The following is a 25,509-nucleotide window of genomic DNA, read 5'->3' as shown; positions in this document are numbered from 1 at the left end:
GGATATTTTCTGTCATGTGGAGCTTTAGCTTTCATTTTAGGGAGTTGTGAAAAGGCGCAGAAAGCAGGTTTCAACTTGGGGGATTTGTGTTTCCAGAAAGACTGCGTATTATTATAATTTTTTTTTTTGTTGCTTGGTTTTGGCAAAATGTATTCTATTAAATATATTCTATACTTCAAAGTATCTACGTTAAGTCAGCTGTCATGTGGCTGGTGGCGTTCAACAGATAACCCCCAAGGGAGTCCGACGCTTTAAAGCTCGCTAAAGATCCATCCGCGGCGCCGAATATAAATGCAGGATAAACAGAGGTGCGCCTCACCGGCACCATCACAACCGCTTGATAGATATGGGTGACACGGTTTAACTTTAAAAATTTGCTCTATAGCTAAGTCATGGTACACAACTACACACTTAAAGAGTTTTCAAATCTTAAAATATGTTGTTTTATCGTGACAAACTGCGCACAAATAGAAAATCAGGCATTTAACAGGTTTGCTCGTATTGTGTGTGTGGCCAGCTCTGGTTACGTCAACAAAGCATCACACACGTTACAATTCTGTCCCACCGCGGTTCTTGACACAAAGTCCTTCAAGGCAGAAAAACACACGTGATCGCACAAAAAAACAAAGAAGAACGGACGCTTGTGGGTTGAGGGATGTGACGATAACGGCAATATTGTGATATTAAAATTGCCATGATATCATCGAGGGGCGGGAACCTCTGGCTACCTCACGATACGTTAGGATATGCGACACAAAGCTCACGATAATGATTATCTCATGATATGATGATACCGCAATTAGCGATATATTGCTCAGGTAATAAATCCACGATAATCTACGATAAAACTAATCATAAAATAATAATAATAATATTAATAAATAAAAAACAAAATATATATATATATATATATATATATATATATATATATATATATATATATATATATATATATATATATACATAATAGGGATGTAACAATGTCCAAATATCACGATACGATATCACAATATGAAGGTCACGATACGATAATTCTCATGATATTGTGGGGAGGATGGCGATACAAAAAAGGTCACAATATTGTAAAAAAAAAAAAAAAAAAAAAAAAAAAAAAAAATACACATTATTGTGTTTGTGTACATTACAGCAATGCATATAAACAACCTACTATCTCTAATACTACTTAATATTGAGGCACTTACTTGCTAATACAAGCACAAATTGAGTTCCTACACATATTGACTCCATTCACAAGCATATTAATTGCCCCTTCATCTGACCATTAGCGTGGATTTTAAACATAGAAGGGGCAAAACATGGCTTTTGAAAATTAAACTGCACTAAAAAAAAAAAACTAACCACCAGAGGGTGCTAGAACAGCACAAATAAAAATCAACCTGACTTTTTTAACAGATGTTCTGCTTTTAATATGACATGACAACGACAATATATTGTGGCACTTTTAATAACGTGATATCACGATATTGCTGCGATTGTTACATCCCTAATAAATAATAATTAAAAAAAACTATCCTCATGAGCCTTCTTCGCCTGAAGACTTCCGTCCATTTCCCCGCCACTCTGAGGCGCTCCCCCTAGTGGCCTGCCAAGTAATTGCTCAATAATTAATGGACAATGGAGACGGCTTCATTATCCATTGGCTGTATATTAACTACAAATATCGCAATACTTGCGTAGACGTATCGATAATCCATCTGGAGACAAAGTATCACGATTTATCGATGATATTACGATATTAAAAGCAGCACATCTTTTTTCCCCCCAATTTGTACAGTTCCAGCACCCTCTGGTGGTTAGCTTATTAAGTGCTGTTTAATTTTAATTAGGTATGTTTTGGTTGAGAGTTTAAGACCCACTCTAATGGCCAGATGAAGGGAAACGTAACACTTAGTAGGACTTGATTGAATATTCCATACAGTAGCTGTGAACATGATTGTGAATTACTTGTTCGCCTTTACGTGCCCTGCAAGTTCAGTCCAAGGTGTACCTCGCGTCACACACCAAAGCTGGGTCAGGCTCCAGCTCACCCGATGAGGACAAGAGCTACAGCAAATTTATGGATGAATACCCAAATGAAGCGGCTCTCTGGATGTATATTAAAATCTTAAATAATCCGACGGATGAATAATTGACGTGGATGATTCAGATGTGACACATACGCCAATCGATTGTATTAGCTTAATGCAACCACAAGAGAAAGTCGACTCTGCCGCAGCGTGCTCGTTCATCTCCCATCGGCCGGATGCTATAAGTGATTCTTCTTGTCTCCTGCTGCCGACAGCGGACGCAGCACTCACGAGAGAGCATTTCGATGAGCGAGGCATAATAAAAAGAAAAGCTCAACATCAACAGTTAAGGCCTCTCTCGGTTCACCCTGCAAATCCGTCTGTGGAGGTGTGCTATTATTTCCCCTCCTCAGGCATCAGATGATGGGTGTGATGATAACTCCATCTTTGTTAATGCGGGGAAAGAAAAGCCGTGATGGAAGTTTTTTTCGACGACACAACCTCCGTCTCGTATCATCTGGAGTCTGTGCGATGGGATATATATATTTTTTTTATTCTTGCTGGCATGCGGTGCCCGAAATTGAAAGACAGATAGGCCTGTCAGTGACATTTATACCTCAGGAGGACCAGCTTCAGATTGCCACAGAATATTTCCACCACAGACTAATAAGATGGGAAATGCATCACCGGGACGTAGGACTTCAATCTTCTGGGGAAAAAGTTTAGATAGACGGATATTTTTTTGGACATTATATTGAACGCAAAAACAAGCTTGAAAATCGAGCCCGCCGTCGCTTCATTATTCAAAGTTTATTCACAACTGCCAGAGACGGTGAAATACGGGTTGGGGGTGTGTGAAGTGAAATATGGAAGTAGATTTAGGGCCGTTAAACGGGGGGGGCCATCAAAATGCTTCGACAAAATGAACGAGTTTGTCACAATGATTGAAGTCGCGTTTTTATTGCCTGGGAATCGGAGGCGATTGCAAGTGTAAATTCTGACTTTGTGTCAACACCCAGACAGCCGGCGTTACTTTTTCCTCTGTCGGAGAACAAATTAAATAAAGTTGAAGTACAATGAACCGAGCAGGCCTTTTAAACTATGGACACAATCGAAGGTGTTGAAGAGCAGAGGTGGGATACGCTACAAAATTTCAGGATGAGCCCAAAGTGAACTGTAACCTCGCCAGGTCAACTTAATTTGACCTTCTCGAAACTTCGGAATGTCCTTTTGTTCAATCTTACTCCACAAAAGGAGCTGAATGGCAAAATTCACTCAAGCTTTTTGACTTTTGGCATTGAAACGGGTCACATTTTGACATCATCAGGCCGTCCAGTCCTTCTAAGAGAAGAGAAAGAAGTTTAACATATAACAGTTGGAAATTGAAAAGTTTAGAGAAGGCCAAGGTGTCAAATCCAGGTCCAGAAAGTAAAAACCCTGCCACAGTTTGGACAAGAAATAAAAGCATGCATCAGCACCTTCATGTTGGCCAACAAGAGAAACTGGCGGACTCTGGCAATATTCTTAAGATGGTAAAAAACGATCTTGGCTACATTTTTAATATGAGAAATACAAGTAAGCTCAGAGTCAAAAATGACGCCCAAATTCTTCACATATTGCGAGGTTTTAAACTCTTGTAGTTTTGGTCAAAGTTTCAATCTCTGACCTTCAGGACATAAAAACCTCTGTTTTGTCCTGGTTTAGCTGCAGGAAATATTCTGCCATCCATGACTTAATATCTGAAATACAATTTAAAAGGGTATCAATAGACCCCATGTCATCAGGTGACACGGTGGAAAAAAAGTAGTAGGCCTAAGATTGAACCTTGGGGAACCCACATTCAATTTCATGGGTTCCAGAGGAACACGTATCCATACTTACAAAGCAACATTGGTGTATGCGATGGAATAAAACCAATTATAAGCTGTACCAGAGATGCCCACCAGGCTTCTAAGTCTGTTTAATAAAATGTGGGGATCTACTTTATCAAAAGCAGCACTTAAATCCCATAGCACCAAGACTGTTAGCTTTTTCAGTTCTCCATTACACTGATACTATTTATTATTCACACCAGGAGCACTTGTGGAAGAAGCAAAACTGTGGCAGTTTTTTTAACGATCCAAACCTGGATTTGAGACCTCTGATCAAAGGTCAAATTAAGTTTTTAAGCGTTTTAGGATCATCTGAAAATTTCAACCAAAAAAGCAGTGGCCGAAACATTTTTTTTTTTCCCCGTTAAAATTTATATGTTTTTCGGTAAGATGTCAGCTTTACCTGTTGGACATCTATTAAACACGACACAAAAAGGAGAGAAGACACTCAACTCGGGAACTGACTGATACAATTCACTACTGCACTCTCTAAAAGAATCCTCTCCTCACCCTCTCCTTTTATTTGGTTTCCACGCCCCTAGTTACATGGCTGTTCCAATCCTAAAAATGCAAACGCAATTAAGGCATAGTTGGAACACAGTGTACTCGTTTGTCTATGTGTTGTGCATGTGAGTGGAAGATTGCTGAGGACACGTGTGGTCAAGTTTGCAATCATTTCAAAACAGACAACAGGCGGACTTAAGTTAGATGTTCTTGTGCTCTTGAGTCATCTTCTGTTAAGATAACATATAGCTAGACTATGTGAATTTGAGTTTGGAGCAGAGCAAAACATTATTCATTGCAATCAGAAGAAATTCTTCATTGCAGCAAATGTATGATAACTTGTAATTTACAATTACTCCTCCAGAAGATCAATCATTGCCGCTCAAGTTTTTCCGTTGAATCTCGTAACGTATAATATCAAATCCGACTAACCCAAAACAAAGCTGACTTTGTTTTTGTTAGAAAATCAGTAAATGTTTGATTGTAGGCTCCAAAGTCCAATTTTTAGGTGACTCAAGTAAATGGCCAATTGGCTGCAGTGATACCGAGTGACACTTTTCCTGGCTTGTTGGCCACCAAATCCAGACTTGAAAGTTGTGAAGACATTAAGAAGATACTTGACAAGCTCTTCATTGGAAACTTTCTGCTCTTTGGAGGTGAAAGCTGCCCTTTTAGCTGTAACACATTTGCGCTTTACGCTCTGAAACCGCCAGTGCACGTTCACTTACATGTGTCACTAAAAGGTCAGGTATTTTTTTCTTCCTTTCCTGTTGACAAGATATTCTGTGACACGAAATTTTCCACCGCAGAAAGATCCGAACTAATAAACGCGATGCATTTCTGTGTTGCGGCTGCATTTTCAAAATGAATGCAGCACTACTGTACTCTTAACTGCGCTGACACTTAGGCCAATTAGTTTTCCGCTACCAACTGTAGATCACGCTCGCTCTTTTGCCACTTGCTTCTCACATTTTGACAAGGGGACTACATCAAGCACAGATTTACAGGTATGCTGTCACATCACTGCCTCGCTCTTTCTCCGACTTCTCACTGTACAGTAGATCGTTACACGTTGGTTCGCTAATTCATAACGTGCTTGTTGTTGTTGTTGCGGAATGCTGCATTTTATTGAAATCAAATCGCCTGGAAGCCTTTTAGCTTTCAGAGGAATGTATGATTAATTTCAAAATTTTCATAATTTGTGATATATTTACAGTTTAATCTATTAACTCATTGACTCGCAGCCATTTTCACTGAAGAAACCCCCTTCGCTCCCGGCTCTTTTACTGGCTTTTGACTGATTTTGCAAGGCCCACAGAATATTGTGTTCTATTGCTATAAAAAAACCAAAAAAAAAAACCATGGAGCTTACCAAAACAAAGATTGGAGTCTCTTCTTTCATCAGGAAAGAAATGTATATTTTTATCTGTTTTCGTTTTGCAGCAATGAGCATTAGAATATAGCTAAGTTTCATCATTATTTTCACAAACCTGTTGAAATCACTGGGGAAAAGAGCTTGATCCAACATGGCCCTGGTTGAGCTCTTATACTCTGCTGCCACCTGATGGCCATTTTATATAATAACTACCCTTGCTTTAAGCGAGCTTTTCATGTCAGAAGCTGTATCAAAGCTTTTTGTATGCTCTAGCATGACCCCCCCACCCCAAAAAAACACACACACACAAAAAAAACGTATACATACGTTTTTGGGAGTGCAGGACAAAGTATTAAAAAAAACATATTTATACATTTTGGGGTTTGAATAAGTTAATATAGGATATTGGATACTAGGGTTGTTAAAAAAAATCGATTCGGCAATATATCGCAATATTATAGCACGCAATTCTCGAATCGATTCAATAGGCAGCCGAATCGATTTTTAATCATCTATTTTTGATGGAAAAATATTCAACAAAACGTCATACTTATGGTTATAATTCACACCTTAAGCATGGAAAAATGTTATATTAATGGAATATTAAGCCTTAATATTTTATTTCAATGCTGTTCAAACATGAAACTGTCTGTTAAATACAGTGGCTCACAGTTATAAGGCTTACGTTTCAGATAAAGAATACATTTTCATAAAAATCTTACAGTGTACAAGTTTACTGATTAGTATTGTCTAAATTTGAGTTAAAAAAATTGCAACAATCGACTTATAAATTTGTATCGGGATTAATCGGTATCGAATCGAATGGTGACTATCATGAATCATGATACGAATCAAATCGTCAGGTCGTAGGCAATTCACACCTTTGATACATTTTCTGGGGTGGGGGGTTCAGACCCTTGCACATTATGAAATGATTTAATGAAAGGCCAACACTTGAAATAAATTTAGCCCTGCATGTTTTTTGTTTTGTTTTGTTTTTTAAATTTAAAGTCTTTTGTCCCATTCACAGGTATCACCCAATATAAAAAAACAAAACAACAACATATAATTAACAGCATGCTTTTGTGTTGTGTTGCTGTTTTGTGCATTTCAATCGACCTCCCTCCATTTTGTGTTATCGGTTGTGACAGCGGGTTTCGCGGCCAACCACAGGGAAGAGAATTGATTCGATGAGAGGTGTCGAAGCAACTTGTGAAAACACGTTTTGTCCTCGCCGAGGTTTCATTTTCTCTCCGCGGGGGTTACGAACCCTCGCAGCCGTCGGCCACTTTAGCCTCCAGCCAACCTGCCTCGTGCCAGCTCGCAGCTTCAACAGCTAGCATCCAGCTAGCATCGGCTCAGCTGCAGCCACTTTCTACATACTTGGACTCACAACCAAAACTAATATCGTGTTTCTCTTAAGTGAATGAACTCGGATTGGCTACATTGTGCTTTTCCCAAACAACTTTACATACAATGAAAAATAAGCAATGAAAAATACAATTTGATCATAAATGGTAAACAAGAGGGCACTTATGTAGTAGTTTATCTATAACACAGTCACATTCTTTCACTTCTTTGTGTTAACCTATGGAAAGTTTACCTTTTTTAACTCTTTTACCGACAAAAATGTTTAATAACGATTAATAAAATCAGAATTTAGGCCACCATTAACGTCAAATGACGTCAACTACATTTTTTTTTTTTTTTTTATATATTTTTTTTTTAATCAATGGGCAGTGTAACATCTAAGTTAAAGCGCTGCCTGGTCAATGGGCTGTGGAACCAAAAACACCCACTAACTATGGCCAGCAGATGGCAGCATTGTATCTCTTTTCAATACCGTGTCAAATATAGTGTCAAAGTCACTGTTGGTATCGTTTCAAAAAAAAAAAAAGAAAAAAAAAAGGCTTGTTTGCTCATTTTTTCAATTTTCGCTCAATGTCACTCAAATTGCTTATTTTGAAATGGTGATTACTAAAGAATGGAATAAGGTAGAAACATACTTTTATTTCTAATGAACGAATGGAATGCGATCTTTCATGTGGTACCCACGTATATGTAGTAAAAGAACGCAATATTCGTTAAAATGCGCGAAATTGGATGGTAGTGTGGGGGTTGTTTTTTCATAACTTGTGGCAGTAAAAGAGTTCATTTAAAATAGCTTACTTCAACTTTCAGGATCCAGGGTGCTTTTCTTGCTTTTGGTCCAGTAAATCCATTTTTATTGAGTCATAACAGCTAGCTAGCGCCAAGCTAACACGCCGTCTCCGCTCCGGCGTCCACACCCCAAAACAACAATTTTTGCTTCTACTTGAAAAGTTGATTTTGAAACTGCAGTGTTTTCATTGCGGATTCATATTTATGATTCATTTCATGTCATTTCATTGACATCTTTTTTACATATATTTTTATTTTATATACCTTTTCACAGTTCCCCCTGTGTTATTTTAAATTTTATACATTTAATTTAGTCATTCATAGTGAGTGGATAAAAAGGGAGAAAGATATTTTTTCTTTATTTCACATTAAATAAAAGACAGTTGGCATTTACCATGTTGACATTTTCTGTGAGAAAACCCACAGGAGGCATTTTAAATGCCTCTTAAATCTACTGAACATCTCAATGCCATTCAGGCATTGTCCGACTCCTTCGAAAAGGGGAGACACCGAAAGGTAATTTATTTTGGACGCGATTCTTCTGTGAGCGCGTTGCTGTGAAACGCAGCGTCGTCGTGTTTGCTTGACCCGCTGACCCGAGAGGATCGTTTTTACGTCCTCCGGATTCCCGCTGCTAAGAGACGTGTACGGTTGTATAACAGATGAACTTAAAAAAAAAAAAAAAAAAAGTAATGCAGAGCGTAGCGTGACGCTATCGCTAGCGGGAGGAATGTTCATTCTTGATGCCCTCCTGCATTCTTTTTTGTACCTCCTGATATTTTCGTGGCGTGTCACTTTTGATTATCTTGTGGAAACTCAAAAGAAAAAAATAAAATAAAACAGCACAGTACATCCAGTCCACACACTATTGAGCAGGCCTGGGCTGGCACAAAAAAACAAAAACAAAAAAAAACTCGGCCCTTGCATTTGACTTGATCTTCTCCCTCTCTTGGTCTAAAATAGACAAAAATACAAAATAACTGATAATCTCCCCAAAACGTATAAATACATTCTATTGTAAATATGACCATGCTCCCAAAGACATATTTATACGTTTCTTTGTTTTGTTTTTTAAGCTACAGCATACGGAAGGCTTTGAGGCAGCCTCTGAACTGCAGAGAATGCTTGAAGCATTGATACTTATTACAAAAACGGCCAGCAGGTGGCAGCAGAGTATAAGAGATCAACCAGGGCCATGTTGCAAAAGGCTCTATTCCCCAGATTTGTGAATAATGATGAAATTTAGCTATATTCTAATGTTAGTTGCTGCAAAACGGAAATATAAAAAGACTTTTTCCTGATGAAAGAAGAGACTCTAATCTTTCTTTTGGCAGATTCCATGTTTTTGTAGCAATAGAACACAATATTTTGTGGGCCTTGCAAAACAGCCAGGAGCGAAGAGGATTACTTCAGTGAAAATGGCTGCCAGTCAATGAGATAAAGAGCACCGCATTGACCCCAAAATACGTCGGCCCACCGGGCATCTGCCCTGTATGCCAGATGGCCAGTCCAGCCCTGCTACTGAGCTTACCTGTGGCAAGCTTTGACGACTGATTAATTTCATGAATCAACTTTCAGTAAAAGGTAGACTTCCCGCTGCCCTCGCAATGCCGTATAGCTCCGCCCCCGGTTACTGTGGGAAATTTATTTTCTTTTTATTTTTTTCTTCTTTCTCGTCAAGTTAGGTGAACTTGCCAGAAGTAGTCAGTTGTGAACTTTGATGGGGAGTAAACCCCAATATGAAAATATGCAATATGAAATCTCTGTAACGGCTGCCCTATTGTCCGCCATGTTGTCAGCTCGAACAGTCGCCATCAGCAGACCTCGGAAGCTGCTAAGTGAAATATATATAATTTTTTTATCTTTGACTTGCAAAAAAAAAAAAGAGCATTAGGATTTAAACCCACAGCGCAAGAAACGTGAGCTGAACAAATTCCGAAAGTTTCTCCTTGAACCGTTCTTGTTCGATTTCCGCGTTAGTGCAAATGCGTATTGATCTCCGCGCCTGGCCAAAGTGGGGGTGAAAATACACCCACGGCTACGGTTGACCGCGTCTTTTTTTCTAAACACTCCTGACAGAGCTTTTAATGAAGCTTTAACATTCTTCACCAAATTCCTGCCACATGCTGCTTTCATTCACAATCCCGGACAAGTGAATTTGTTCTTTGTTTTTTGGATGCCTCGAGCCGCAATCAAATTTCCGGATTGTGGCCAAATCGCTGAAATCTCACCCGCGTAAAACCTGCCATCACGAAGTTCTGCGGCAGATCGTCACTCTCCGCTCTCGTTTATGACTTCTTGTTTGAGAGATCAAATGATTGTTTGTTCAAGGTATTTCATATTGAGACAAGATGGTCCCCCCAGCATATGATGCGCAGTCTCCAAAACCTTCTTGGATATATTTCCCATCGCGCTTCTCCAACCCACAAACACACGCGCCCAGCAAGAAGTCCAAATAATTGCAGCCGAAAATGTGTGTGAATGTGCAAACACACTGAAATCAAAAAACGTCCCCAGCTGCTTTGCAAGGCTGCATGAAAGGATCAGCGTTTGCCACATTATATTGTTAGCTTCACTGCTAACAATCAAAGTTTGTCTTTCTGTCCCAATTCAAGTCCCCACATGGACATTAAAAATGAATCTTTTGAAACTTTTCAAACCATGCATTCTTCGATTATAACCATAATCAAAAGAAAACATTTAATTCAATGATGATGCTATGATTAACATATTGTTGCTAATTTTACTACATTCAAGCAAAGAGTTCCTTCAGTGAAATTAGCCAGAGGTGGATTCATGCAAGCGCCATTCTTCAGCAGTTTGGAGAGGTGAAAAGTCTCACAGTCAACACGAGTCCCCCATTAAAAAGTAATTTCATTGACTTTATTTGGAAAATAGGTAATAGTTGGCAACGCTGGGCATCCCTGGAACGCAGCAAACAGAAACAAATCTTCCAATCGGGAGTACTGGTAACTCTTTCCCCTTTTCAGTTCATATGAAATACAGTCTTCCCTCGTTTATCGCGGGTGTTACGTTCCAAAAACTACATGCGATAATAGAAATCCACGTTAATTTAAAAAATAAAATAAAAAAATCCCATTAATTATATATATATATATATATATATATATATATATATTTATTTATTTATTTATTTTTTCATTTATTATGTTTTTATTCATCCATTTACATTCATTTTTCCATTAAAAATGTTTTTTTACTTACTAGTATAACTAGTATACAGCACAGTATATTTTTTTTAAATTTATTATGTATGATTTTTCATTTTTAATAGGATTTTTAGTTTATTAGGAATGTTTTTACATTCATCATTTTTGTTTTGTTTTTTAATCTACAGTCATTTTTTTTGCATTAAAAGTACGTTTGTTTTTTAAATTTTTATTTAATTTTAATTTTAAACGGACAGACACCGTTGGAAAGGTCTCGTTGAGACGAATCCGCCGATGCCCGTATGTCCCCGGTTGGACGTAGGTTTCGAGAATTACGGACGCGTAAAGACAAAACAAAACCAAAAAACAAAAACAAAGTTGTAAAAAAAATAAAAAATCTGAAAAACCAAATTGGTAAACATCTGTTTAATGGTATAATCACTAGGGGTGTCACGATTCGCCAACTCCACGATTCGATTTAAATTTCGATTTTGGGGTCACGATTCGATTTTTTTTTCGATTTTTTTTTTTTTTTTTTTTTCTTCCGCTCCCCCACTTTATAACACAGAGGCATATGCTTCTGTAGGCTAAGGCTAGTCTATGATCATTGGTTCTATTCATTGTACAGTAAATCTTATTTCAAAAGATCGGCTACATATAGGTGATGCAATTTCCATATTATTTTTGTGTAAATTTATGTAATATATGATAATTGACATTAGGCAGGAATGATCAAATTCAAAGAATTTATTTACAATATAAAGTTAACCGTCTTGTTCTTACTGAAGTGTAAAATAAAAAATAAAAAAACAAAAACAAAAAGTCACAGTGGGTGCCTGCCATCTATTGACTGTTTTTGGTTACAACAGTGTGCTGTGCGTTCCTCTTAAAATAATGTGCAATGTGCAACAACAACAAAAAATATATTGTATCCAAAGTCATGGAACAAATACAGCCTGAACAAACTATATCCCAACATTTACAGTTGCTGGGCATACTGTAGCGTGGTTCAAGTACACTAATTAAATGTTTGAATCCAGCGTTTTCCAAGGCTGCAGGTCTGCTGCTATAAATAGACCTATGGATCTGGCGTTTCGCGCGAGCTGAAGTGTGTGGAAGTTTCACTGTAAATGAGGATGAAATAGTTGGTTGGACCGTTGTTTTCCCACTTCTAGTTGAATTTGATAAATCTAAATCTTTGTGATGCCTGCGTAAATGTCCCGTCATGTTTGTCGTGTTTCCCGTTGTTACGGCTGGCGGCTCGGGCCCGCCGCCGGCTCCGCTCCCCTAGTATGTATGTGTGTGTTTGTGTCGGCTGGTGCCCGTATAATGGTACTTCAGTTTGAATGCGCCAGCGCGACACTCTGATTGGAGGACTGTGCCAGCGCGACACTCCGATTGGACGACTGTGCCAGCGCGACACTCCGATTGGACGACTGTGCCAGCGCGACGCTATTGTGTATCCGTGTATTATACCCCTATTGGTTATTGTTGTTTCTCCTCCGTTCTGTCAGTTCTGTCAAATGCGGTTATTATTTGTTCACCTTCCACTTTCACTCCCTTGTCAAACCCCTGCCTGAAATTTCAATTAAAACTACTCAGATGTTAAAGTCGACCCGTGTTTATCTACTCTATATTTTCTGTTATTGTGTTACTTCCCTTCCCCTTGACGAGCCGGGCGTAACACCGTGGCCGAGTACAGTACGCGCACATAGCATATCTTGCAACTGTGGTCTTTTTATCGACAACGTGAACGTTGTCGACATAACTCACCGGGAACGCAAAATGTTTCCAAACTGGTGACGAGAGAAGCGGGAGCGGCTTGAAGCACCATTGCTGTGTCTGTCCGCGCTTGCCATCATGACTGCAGGAGAAGTCAGCTAACAAGTGCCGTTAGCTAGTAGCTGAATGGCTGCGTCTCATTTGCTTTCCTGGGAGGTGGCGGTGGCGGCGGTGGCGGCGGGCGCGGGGGGGGGGGGGGGGGGCATCGAATCGTGTGTCCTCTCTTCTATTTCGATGCTCGAAATCGTGACGTAATTTCGATCGATTTCGATAAAAAATCGAAATCGTGACACCCTTAATAATCACCACACAATTGAATACTACATAGCTCACAGTCTTTGCATGTTTTTTCAGCTATTATCTTCAAACTTGAATAATGAATATGAAAACAAATTCACTTTAAGAGATCAAAACAAAAACTTTAACTCATACATAAAATCTTGACTAATGTAAGAAAAATACTGAAAATCCCTGTAGCCTAACAAATACTGTAAATGACTTCTTGTTTTCATTCAAAATATTTTTTTCCCACTTTTCCATGAGTTGTGCTTTTTTGGCAAACGTGGTAAGGAACTCGCCCATTTGCTTGGCCGGCCACACCTGTGCATACACGTTACAAATATGGAATAATACGGGGCAGAGCAGACCAAGAAAACAAAGAAAAACAAGCATAAGGAAAGTGTGAACCAACGAGGCCACATCCGCACACACTCGCAGGTTTGAAATGCTCTCTCATGCGGAGATCAATGTCTCGCGCGCCAACAAAAACAACACCCACACCCAAAACCCTCAACGAGCGGCCGAGCCTCCGTGGACACGCATAAGAAATGTGCCCAACTACGTTGCTAACTAGTTGGCAGTGTTATCTCATTGGGATCTCGTTTTGCCATCTTTTTTTGCGTGTGAATTTGTACTCATTATTTCACTTAAAACCTCATAAAACTCCCATGACCCATACTTCAGTCTCGCCAGAGTTGTGAAGTTCAGAAGGTCAGGAGACCAGAGGAAAGATCAAAGAAAAGAAAGATAAATCAAAGTGAAATCCAGCACCAACTAAACACCACCTGGCCACCCACATGGTTACAAAACCAGAATCTTACACCAATCCAAGAAACCTCTAGATTCCAACAGAGTAGGGAGATCTCAAGAGACCAGAGGAAAGACTAAAGGAAGGAAGGATAGATGAAGTAGAGTGAGATCCACAGGCAAAAGCCTCCACTGATTCAGTGAGCAGTGAGAGGGACAAGTTTTGCCATCATTCTTTTAGTATTTTTGTAGTTGGAAATGAGCGCCGTTGTGGGAGTGAACATGGCCGATGTAACGGACTCGCTCGCTGGAGTCCATGCAGGAGATTGAAATCATCCAATGAATTGAGTTTGGTTACGATTCGATCCTTGCCATTGTCATATATTCATGTGTGGAACAGGATGACACCACCACACATTATCAGCGGAGCGCAGAATCTGTCTACCAAAATTGCGTTCACGCCACCTGTGCCACAACTTAGACCTACTTTTAGTTGGTCTAAGTTAACTTCCTGTCAGCAATGATACGATGCATTACATCACCCCAGTTTTAGCATCCTTACATTTGCTTCGATTTGCTTTTATTATCAATTTGACGGTCTTACTGATGACTTTTTTTCCCCACATAAGAACACATTTTGGGGGTTATCTCATGTTTTTATGTTATGTTGGATGCCAGGATAGTATGTATGGCTGCAACGTGTTGTAAATTTAGAATGCGTATACGTAACATTTTTAACATGAACATCATGCAAATCAACTTGCGATTATGATTGGTTAGCTAGAAATCCAATCCTGAACCAGAAGTGTTGACATCATCCAAATTTTGCGTTTTTATTGGTTTAGACCAGTGCTTCTCAAATAGTGGGGCGGGCCCCCCGATGGGGGCGCAAGGCTCTATCAAGGGGGGTGCGATTGACCTCGGGGAACATGTTTTTAAATTTTTTTATTTTGATGTTTTTTTGTTTTGTTTTTTTACTGTCCTAGAATAAAGTGCAATTGCACCTCCACTACATTAGGGGGCAGTGGAGCTCTCATTATTGGCAGCGTGTGCGCAGGGAGCATTCGCTCGGTGGTGTAGGGAATTTGTTTGCACTGAGCATGCGCGCTTTGCACATAGCAAAAAAAAAATCAGCACAAATTATTTTATATATTTTGGTTTTGCAGGTTAAAGTTTTTTTTGTTTTTTTGTTTTTTAATATTGCGCTCCTGAGTTAATGTTGGTGATCAGTTTGAATGCATTATTATTTATTGATTTTATGTAATTTTATTTTTCCGTATCATATGGTTTGACGTGGTCAGTCAAAAAAAGTTTGTAGTTTAATTAATTAAGGATTTACTTTTATTTTTGAATTTCAGATGCACTTAAAATCTTTTCTGTTAGTTAATAAAGCTATTCTTTGTTGTAAGTTGGTCCATATTTTTTTCTTTTTTTATTCTCTTATACGTTAATACGGATACAATGTTATACAAAGGTGTGCTTATAACAATTTTATAGACAAATGATACTATTTATAGTCTTGGGGTGAGATGTTTTCTTCTTACTGAAAATAATTGAGAAGCACTGGTTTAAACACACAAATATGTACACTGCAATCACCTATGGGTCCGAAGGGGTTTAAAAAAAAAAAAAAAAAAAAAACCTGTTTGGGTCTGACTCCAAGTCACGGAACTTTGCCAGGCCTGCAGCCTCTGATCCTCGGCTGAGGCTAAGGGCCTTCTGGTTGTTCCAAACAAACTGCTCCAGCGCATCAAATCTGTCACAGCTTTTAAATCACCGGCTATTTATGTGATGGTGCACCAAGCCTGCATCGGCTGTTGTACTCTCACTCCATGTTGTTGAGTTCCTTTATTGCCTGGGTTTCTCAATCAGCTGTTTTTCTTTTATTGGTAGGCTATTAGGTTTTTTTTTGTTTTTTTTTTAAATGCAGTGATGTTTTCCATTTGTTCTGTCAAAGCACGCCGTAAAAGACGTTCCTTATGCCTACTCATAACTACATCTCAGCCCCAAAAGTAGATGCACTGAGACACTCTGGTGCCTGGAATATCTCAGGCAGCGCTTCCCACTCACCGTAACAATGAGGCACTCTAAAATGGCGACAGCAGCGGAACGCCCTCGCACAGATGGGAACTTTCACCGCTTGAATGCCCGCTATGCTAATCGTAACAACCAGGAGACTGCATATTTCTCAGTTGAACTATTTCCTGGATGCCAGAAAGATCGAATACACGGCTGTGGAGCCTTCTCTGCTGAATGCAGAAGAAGGTCTAATCTATTCAATACCATCTTGGCCAACACACCCACGGGGGGCGGGACTCAGCCAGCCCATATGAAAATGTGCGACCTGATGCTCTTAACTGGTTTCAACTGGATACGTGCGCTAGAGTGCAGATAGATAGGAAGACGTCAAGCCATGACAGGTCACAGCGACACAACGGCAGAGCTCAAGTCGCCATCATTTCATTAACGAAATGAAATAAAAATGAAAACTAACTGAAACTACATTTTATGTTTACAAAAATAACAAAAACTAACTATAATTGTAGCAAAAATGTCTTTCATTTTCGTCTTTGGTCATTCATTTCATGCATAAGCCTTTGGGGACGATTTTAAATGTGATTTGAAGTAAATTTATTTTGAGTATTAACCGGAATAAGGACAATTAAAAAGTGACATCATCTAGCAGCAATAGTTCACCTTCAGATGCATCGCTCGCCTGGTGGTTTTTGAATATTGCACACAAGTAATACACACTTAAAAAAACAAAAAAACTAATACTGAAACCAACTAAAACTAAACTAAAATTAAGCATTTATTAAATAACTAAAACTAATAAAAACTAACAAACCACCCTGAAAACTAATAAAATAAAATAAAATAAAATAAAATAAAATAAAAACTAACTAAAATGAAAAATTCCAAAACTAATAAACCCTGGTGTTGACATCATCCAAATGATGAGCTTTATTGGTTTAGATATGCAAATATATCATGTCCACTGCAACCATCTGACTTTTTTTTTTCCAACCCGTCCTTGCTTTTCTACTTTTCTCAAGGTTGTGCGCACACAACGAGGCACTCGAAGTACTTTATGCATAAATTGGTAGCTAACACTGCACACAATAGAATCATATATTTTTCATCTCGTTTTTGTTCATGAACTAAAATGTCCTTACAGATTTTAGTCAAGTTTTTATGAAGTGAAGGACATTTTCGTCTCATCTTCATTAGTTGATGAAAATGCATTCTGAATTAGTCACAGTTGTTTTTTTTTAAAGTGAGGGTATTAGTCTAGTCTAGTTGTAGTCTGGTGAAAAATGTGTGTTGACGAAATTACTTTTTGTTGACAAAATTAACACTCGTTGCAACGATAAACTAAAAGCGAGCCGATTTCGTGTGATATTCACTTGAAAATGTTTTTGGTGGCGTTTCTGTTTCACCATGGCTTGTGATGTCAGAAAACAAAAAAAGGTCAGACTGCAACCTTTGAGCATGTTGGCTTTTATAGGTCACGTCTGTAGTGTAAACGTGAAAGTGGGGGGGTCTCTCTTTTTTTTCGCAACTCCAAAAGAATTCTGGTGGGCGGGGGAAGTGGAACGTTGAAGTATCGCGTGTCTGGCCAAACGTTTTCTTGTCGAGTTTGCAAAGCCCGGTTGGCCGTGCCGTTGCTCTCTCTCCAGGCTGCAGTCCTTGGTGGACCAACATCTGGCCAACAGCTGAAATCCATTAGGATCACTTCCTTTTTTGCGCTCGTCCACCCACGTTTCCAGGCACGTAAGTTGCTTCTTGTTTGCATGCTTTTGCCCAAAAACACGTCGCTAAGTTATCAGTCGAGGAACTTTAAAGATGGGTCAGGTGCTGTCTTTGACGTTGTGAAAGAGTTCCATTGGTTTGAGATAGTGTTAATTTCGTCAACAAAAACTAAACAAAAATAATTTCGTCAACACGCATTTTTCACCGGACTAAAACGAGACATGACTAAACTAAAACCATCAGTAAACAACTGGACTAAGTGCAATTTCTGGAGAAATTGTGTGGGAATGCTGAAAGATGCATGCTAATACCTGAATGCATGTGGAATGCTTATAAAGTAAATTGAGAGATAAATTATGAAACTATAACCTCCTGGTTACTGGGCAATGCGCTTCACCAACTGTGTCACCGAGCAGTATCAGACACCTGGTAATTATGATAAATTATATGTATGGAAGTGGACATGGAAAGTGATACTTAGAAAAAGTTCAATGTCTGTCCCATTGAAAATGAATGGGGAAAAGTTCATATTAAATGTTAAATTGTGCAAATACTGTAACTCAAAGCGTTCAAGGAGAAAGTAAACAACCAAAATGGTGGATAGTGGTAAAAAAAAAATATATATTTTGGTACTTAAAACTCATTTTGACCTCCAACAAACTTACCTTCTCGCAATTTTGCTTCATTTATTGTTTTTTATAAGCATTCTATACAATTAAATAGTATAATTTAATGCCGGGAGATAGCGGCATACTGTCACGTATGTTGCGTTACGTGAAGTTATGTTGAATATTTATGAATGAAGAGAGCTATCTAGTTTTATACTTGAGTAAATTGTGTTTTACTTTTCACGGTCTGTGTTTCCAATCGGGAAACCATTGTAGAGTGACGCCACTTGTAGTCCGCCGGTAAAGTTGGGGAATTTCCGAATTCAAGGGGGCGTTCCCATACACACTTCCTGGTTTGAACTCAGAAAAAAGTCCGATTTCCGACCATCCTCGAATGCAGCATAAAATAAAGACTAAAATGTGAGATTTACGGTCGACTAAAAATGGACTAAATTAAAACGGGATGAGGTTGACGAACTATGATTAAAAACTAAAAAGCGTGATTGAAACTGGACTAAAAACTGACACTAAATATAAAAATGGCTGGTCAAATTAACACTCGTTTGAGAGACATTTCACTCGAAAATCATGTTGTTCTCTTAGTAGCGTTCCTTCGCCCCAGTGAGTGCAAAGCAAAGAAAACAAAAAAAGGATCTTTGTTGATTTTCTTTCACTTGGAATGAAGTCACGACCTCGGCGCTCACTGTTGATGTTTCGAACCGTCTAATGCATTTGAGTCGAGTCCTGTTAGTGGCTCGGATCGCCGCTTTGTCTTCTCTAGACGCTAACCTGTGTTTGTTTGTGTGTTGCTTTTAATTAGCCATCTGGAGGCAGCCTCATTACCTGGATTGATTTGTATGTGTCGGGCTTGCTGTGGAGATGACTTTTTATGCAGTCAAAAGTGGGCGTGGCTTTTTGCCATTAACATTCGGCCTCCAGCTGAATTCCAAACGTTTGAGTCACCCGAGTTGAGTTGTTGGATGCAGTCGATTTTGGTCTTGTCGTGTTCGGAGGGTAAAAAGTGTCTCATTATTTGTTATCGTTTGGATTTCATGTAGCTGTCATGGGTGCAGTGTAGAATGGTGGTGGGTACGGTAAGTCGCGATACGGTCCCTACCGCACCTTTTTGGGCTACCGTTTGGTACTTTTTCCTCTCTCTCAAAAATGATCTCTTTATTTTGCTTGTCAGCAAAAACTGCTATATGTGTCCCGTATATGATTATTTGTCTACGTGTGACAGAGTAACATAAATTAAAAATGTAAACAGAAGCACTAATAGTTGGATTAAGAGTGGGTGATACTTTCAAATAACTAAATAAAATAAATTTGTTCTCTCAAGCCCATTCAGATCTACACAAACTCCATCATCAAGTTATTGTGGGAATGCTGAAAACAAACACAGATTAGCGCCTACTACTATTACTAGTACGAGTAGTAGTAGTAGTAGTAGTAGTAATTACTAGTTAATTACTTTGTAATTTTCATGTTATCCTTCAATTTACTTCGAGCATTCAGCTTAGCATTCAGCTCAGCATTCCCACGCAATTTCTTCAGAAATTGCACTTATTCTAGTTTCATTTGCATTCTTTTCAACCTTTCGTTGTGGCTTCAAGTAGTTTGCAAATAAACCATCGCAACTGCTCACATCTCATATTTAGAAGCTGAGTTTGCTCTTTATTTCTTGACTCTTCTTTTAAATGTGTTAAATTATTTTGCCTTCGCATGTTGCTTTGTAACGAGGCACGGGCTGATTACCGGTTTGACGGTTTACCGTTTAAAAAAAAAGTCAAGATTTCAATAACCGCTTATGCTGGAGGTTACCGGCGACAAGCTACTATTGTCTCTTTTTGTTGAGGTTACGGCTAATCAGGGCACAATATGATTGGCTAGGCATGTTATAAAAACCAGTGATGGAACACTGTGACATATGAAGAAGAATTAGAAAAGCAAAACAATGATAACATTTATGATACGTTTCTTCTGTATCAAATGTTCTGTATCTTGTGAAAAAAAAATAGAACGTGTTTAATTGAGGGGAAAAAAAGGTGTTTTTATTTATCCAAATATTTCAAAAAACGGTCATTTTTGAGCTGTGTTCCTATAATGTGGCCTGGTGGAACTTTGCTGCAGTTGGTAAACAGAGAGTGAGACACTCTCGAAAGTCGTCAGAGTGGTGTCAAGCCGGAGAGTGCGCGTCTTTGCGGATGTGTCGGTCCGCAACCGACAGGATGCTATTAAAGCAAAGCAAACACTGCGAGCTGCCAATCACGCCAAGTGACATCAGGCGCCGCCTGTCACGAGAAGCTTGTCGCTTTCTTTCCCGTCTGCGCGCCGTCAAATGTGACTTATGGCTCGACGTTGCGTGTCGTTTCAGGAGCGCGCTTAACATGCTGCTGGCGTCATTGGCGCCGTTTTTTTTTGTTTTTTTTTCTCTCATCGCCGCATCTTGTTATCCGTCTTTTATTGACGTAAATACATTTGTTTTAAGCGAAGTTTTTTGGCATCTTGCAGTATGGTGGATGGTGGGTGTCATTTCATGTCATGCCAGAAATGTGTTGAGAATTTGATCAACTCCCTCGCTTCAATGCATTCAAAGGCAGTGGGACAGAACAACGAGCAAATGGTACAAGACAGGGCGGCAAAAGACGGGAGCAGGGAGCATAACAATGAGCAAGATCTGCAGAACAAAAAAAGTGGGTTCACATCTTCATTTTCAGTAGGCTGGATGAGATTTGCAACAATGAAATTCATGAATTGAAATGAATTGTATGAGAAAAAAAGATTTTTCAGTAAACTAATGCAATTTTGAGGCGCAATAATTAATCGACAACTACTACATTAATCGATTTCTTTCAGGGTTCCCCCCAGTGCTTTATAGGCTAGCCCCTGCCCCACCGGAAATATGATTTACCGCGTATCGTTCGTCATCTGTACACCCTGTCGACAAATATTTTCCTGGGGGAAACCCTGTGACTACTTTCGATAATCGATTAATCATGTAAATACCGTTTTTAGTTGAAGTCCTCACAATGTCAACTTGTCAGCAGTACCATTGTCCAATTTCTGTTGACCTTCATAAAAGCTAACTTGCGTTAAATAATTGCGAAAATAAAACATTTACTCAGTGAAAAATATGATCAACAATTTTTTTTTGTTTTGATCTTGTCTTATTTAAAAAAAAAATAGGTTTGGAGATTGTTTTTCTTCACATTTTTTTATTTTTTTATAGTCCAGTCTTTGTCTGAGCTGTCACCGCTTCCTTGTGTGATGTGTCGATAAACATGTTTGTGTCAGGAGACTTTCAAAATAAAGTCTGCGTTCCAAACCCAAACTTTATTTTTGAAAAAAAAAAAAAAAGTTTAAAAACCTATTTTCCTGCATGCTATGGACTAAACCAGCAACTAAATAAATAAATAAAATTCTATAATTTGACATCACAGCGATTTTTCACCTGCAGCCAATAATAGCCGAGACTGCCCTTGATAAATTGAAAATGCCAGTCATTGCTGAGCGTATTTCAGTTTGGGTTTTTTTTAGGGCCAAAAAAGCTAATTTGTTTGCAACAGTGTGGGCTAAGAATGGTTGTTACGTGGCCAGCCAGCCTCGCACATTTTTCCCTCAGTAAAAAGATCAACAATATTGATTGCAGAGGACATATGGTGACACTGACAGCCATCTACCTACCCAGTCCTGGACAGGTCGTCCGGGCAGTCCCAACATTACTCAACTGTCTGGATACATTGAGGCAAATTTGTTTTATGAGGAGACATGGCCTTTTATTTTATCTTGTTTTATTTTATTTTTATTATTATTATTATACCTGGAAGGAATTACTTCATTGTGGGGACTTGCAGAGATGGGATTACGTCAGAAATGTTCACACTTGAGAAAAATGAATAATAGTCTTATTATTATTATTATTATTATTATTATTAATTTTTTTTAAATACTTATTCCTCACAAGGGTCGCAGGTATTATTATTATTATTATTAATCCACCCATTTTTTAAACTGCTTACAAGGGTCGTGGGTGTTATGATGATGATAATAATAATAATAATAACAATAATAATAATAATTATTATTATTATTGTTATTAGCACGTCCGCTTCCCAGTTCTGAGGTCTCCGGTTCGAGTCCAGGCTCGGACCTTCCTGGGTGGAGTTTGCATGTTCTCCCCGTGCCCGCGTGGGTCTTCTCCGGGTACTCCGGTCTCCTCCCACATTCCAAAGACATGCATGGCAGGTTAATTGGGCGCTCCGAATTGTCCCTAGGTGTGCTTGTGAGTGTGGATGGTTGTTCGTCTCTGTGTGCCCTGCGATTGGTTGGCAACCAGTCCAGGGTGTCCCCCGCCTACTGCCCAGAGCCAGCTGAGATAGGCGCCAGCAGCCCCCGCGACCCTTGTGAGGAATAAGCGGTCAAGAAAATGGATGGATGGATGGATTATTGTTATTATTATTATTATTGGAAGGAATTTCAATGTGGGGACTTTGGTAATTGTAGAGATGGGATTATGCCAGAAATTAGTAGAGTAGAGAAAAATGAATAATAGTCTGCATATTATTATTATTACTATTCTTAATAATAATAATAATAATAATAATAATAATAATAATAATAATAATAATATTAGTAGTAGTAGTAGTAGTATTGATATTATTATCATTATTATTGTTATGATGGTCATCATTATTACTATTATTATTATTATTATTATTATTATTATTATTATTATTATCCAGCCATCCGTCCATTTTCTTAACTGCTTACGCTTCACAAGGGTTGTGGGTATTATTATTATTATTATTATTATTATTACCATCCATCGTTTTTCTCAGCTGTTTACTCCCCACAAGGGTTGCAGGCATTATTATTATAATCATTATTATTATTATTACTGATATCCTACAAGGATATACAAACACAATTTCAAGTATAATAAACAATTCCTTTGTGCAGCCTCATTAGCTTCCTATTTTCCAGGTTAGCATTTCTCTTTGCAACAAAATGCCCTGACTAGTTAAAAAAAAAAAAAAAAAAACTCATTTTTGAAAATGATGATGTTAAATACAAGGTAGTCTCGTAAGTAAATGCCAAAGTTCCTCCGAGGAAAAACGTGCACGGGGTCTATAATTGCACCGCTGCAAGATTTGGAAAGCTGACAAAATGTTTTTGCTCTTTTCACGAGCCCGTTAGTTTGGCTTGAATGCGTTTTTTTTTCTTCTCTCTGCTTACCTTAGGTGGAATATCTGAAGACGTTCGGGAGCAACAGCGGCATTCCTTTTCCACCATGAATCGTGCCTTCAACAGGAAAAAAGGTGAGCAGACACGGACAATTAACTTTCAACTGCACAAACTCATCTGGACAGGAATCAGGGGAAAGAATGTACGACTCTGATATGTGTTCAACTGATTCATCTGGGATGTATTTTTGCTTAATCGCGTGACTTAACAATCGAGTCCAGACTGAAGTAACGACGAAGCGACATGAAATGGTTTTCATACCACTGGAAAACAAAACCGGGCACTGAAAAGGAAAAACATCCGATGTGATTATGAGTTAACTTCACAGGAATGTTGAGTTTTTTTTGGAGGTGACCGTGCCCAAGGGCAGAGCAAAGAAAATTTGGGGCCCCATTTTGTGGGAAAAACAGCTTGATGCGCTCGCCACCATCTGTCCCTGCATGCTCTTCAGCTGGAACTCATCAGGGCAGGAGCACTTTTGGAGAGCGTTGTAGAAATTGTACAGGGCCCAGGTGGGCCCACAAGGCTGATAATGATGTTTTGGGTGGCATAATTCACAACACCCCCCAACATCGGTCTTCTCCGTAATGAGTTTGCAAGTTATCATCAAGTACGCACGGGAATATACCCCAGTTTGGACCTTGTGACTGTACAATGTTTGTCTACAAGATTCTGTCATTTTGTTTATTAACTCTTTTCCTGCCGTCGACATTAATTAACTTTAACGGAAATCCAAACGAGAACCGCCATCAACGTTAATGGACGTTTTTTTTTGTTTGTTTGTTTTTTGCCCTCCAAGTGCCTTGGTCGTTTAGTTTGCGTTGTAGCCTACTTGTTTAAAAAAAATAAAATAAATAAGCGTACGTATGAAGTCTGTTTTAAAAATAGCCCATCAGTGACTGGATACTGTGTCGAAGAAAAATTAAAACAGAGGAAGAATAAACATTTATTTACTTATAAACTTAACATGGTACATGTTTCTAAATGTACCAATTTCTCGATATTTTGTAGAATGTTACACGAAAATCAATACTGTTATTTCCCCAAATATTTAAAATAAGCACATTTTACAGCTGTAATTTTAACACTTTGATATTTTTACTCATATCAGCCCATGTCTATTTATAAATTTTCCCGGTGTGCCACCGAAAGAGGTAGGTAAACCAGAAGAGCTGCTAACAAAAACATTTTTTTTTTTGCCATCCAGCATAGTAAACATATCATTTAGGTATACATATTACTGTTAGAATTAAAAATGTAAGTAAATGAATGGAAAATATGGGGATATGTATCGCCTTGAAGGTCATGTATTGGAATACATATGTATCGCGATACGTATTGTATTGTGAGCACTGTATCGTGATACGTATCCTATTGTGGGGTTGTTGGCCATATCCATCCATCCATTTTCTTGACCACTTATTCCTCACAAAGGTCGCGGGGGGTGCTGGATCCCATCTCAGCTGGCTTTGGGAAGTAGGCGGGGTACACCCTGGACTGGTTGCCAGTTTGTTGGCAATACCCAGCCCTAATTCTGAGCTTGTGTCAACTAAAGAAAGTATTACAGTACATTGCACACTTTGGGCTGTTGACAGTGTTATCTAGCCTCAAAACTACTACTATGTCAAATTTAAAAAAAAAAAAAAAAAAAAAGGGAGAGGAAAAAGCATATTAAATCATTTGCTCCCAAAAATGTATAAATACGTTTTATTTTAAATATTACCAGTTTTCCTAAAGACTTATTTATTTATTTATTTATTTATTATGTTTTGATGCAACCTCTGAACTGAAGAGAACGGTTGAAGCAATGGTAGTTATTACAAAAATGGCCAGCCGGTGGCAGCGGAGTATAAGAGATCAACCAGGGCCATGTTGCAACAAGCTCTTTTTCCCACAGTTTTAAACAGATTTGTGAATAATGATGAAACTTAGCCATATTCTAAAGCTAATTGCTGCAAAACGGAAACAGATAAAAAATATCCTTTTTTT

At 38.6% G+C, this 25,509-nt stretch overlaps 1 protein-coding gene across 9 annotated transcripts in view; it reads left to right on the top strand.

Moving 5' to 3' along the window:
- The window catches only part of LOC144030649 (PTB domain-containing engulfment adapter protein 1-like), a 55,694-nt gene that overhangs the window by 13,730 nt on the left and 16,455 nt on the right, over positions 1-25,509 (top strand). For 7 of the 9 annotated variants that reach the window (XM_077537119.1, XM_077537116.1, XM_077537114.1 and 4 more), the window contains exon 2: positions 23,517-23,594. In XM_077537119.1, coding sequence (XP_077393245.1) covers positions 23,567-23,594 — 28 coding nt within the window. In that variant the 5' untranslated portion in view covers positions 23,517-23,566. Of the gene's footprint in view, positions 1-17,590; positions 17,686-19,255; positions 19,371-23,516; positions 23,595-25,509 lie in introns of those variants that run through there. The other 2 variants (XM_077537112.1, XM_077537113.1) reach the window with 2 other exon arrangements.

The sequence above is a fragment of the Festucalex cinctus genome, chromosome 11, assembly GCF_051991245.1.
Source record: "Festucalex cinctus isolate MCC-2025b chromosome 11, RoL_Fcin_1.0, whole genome shotgun sequence".
NCBI lineage: Eukaryota > Metazoa > Chordata > Actinopteri > Syngnathiformes > Syngnathidae > Festucalex > Festucalex cinctus.
This window is presented reverse-complemented; position numbering and strand designations above follow the sequence as displayed.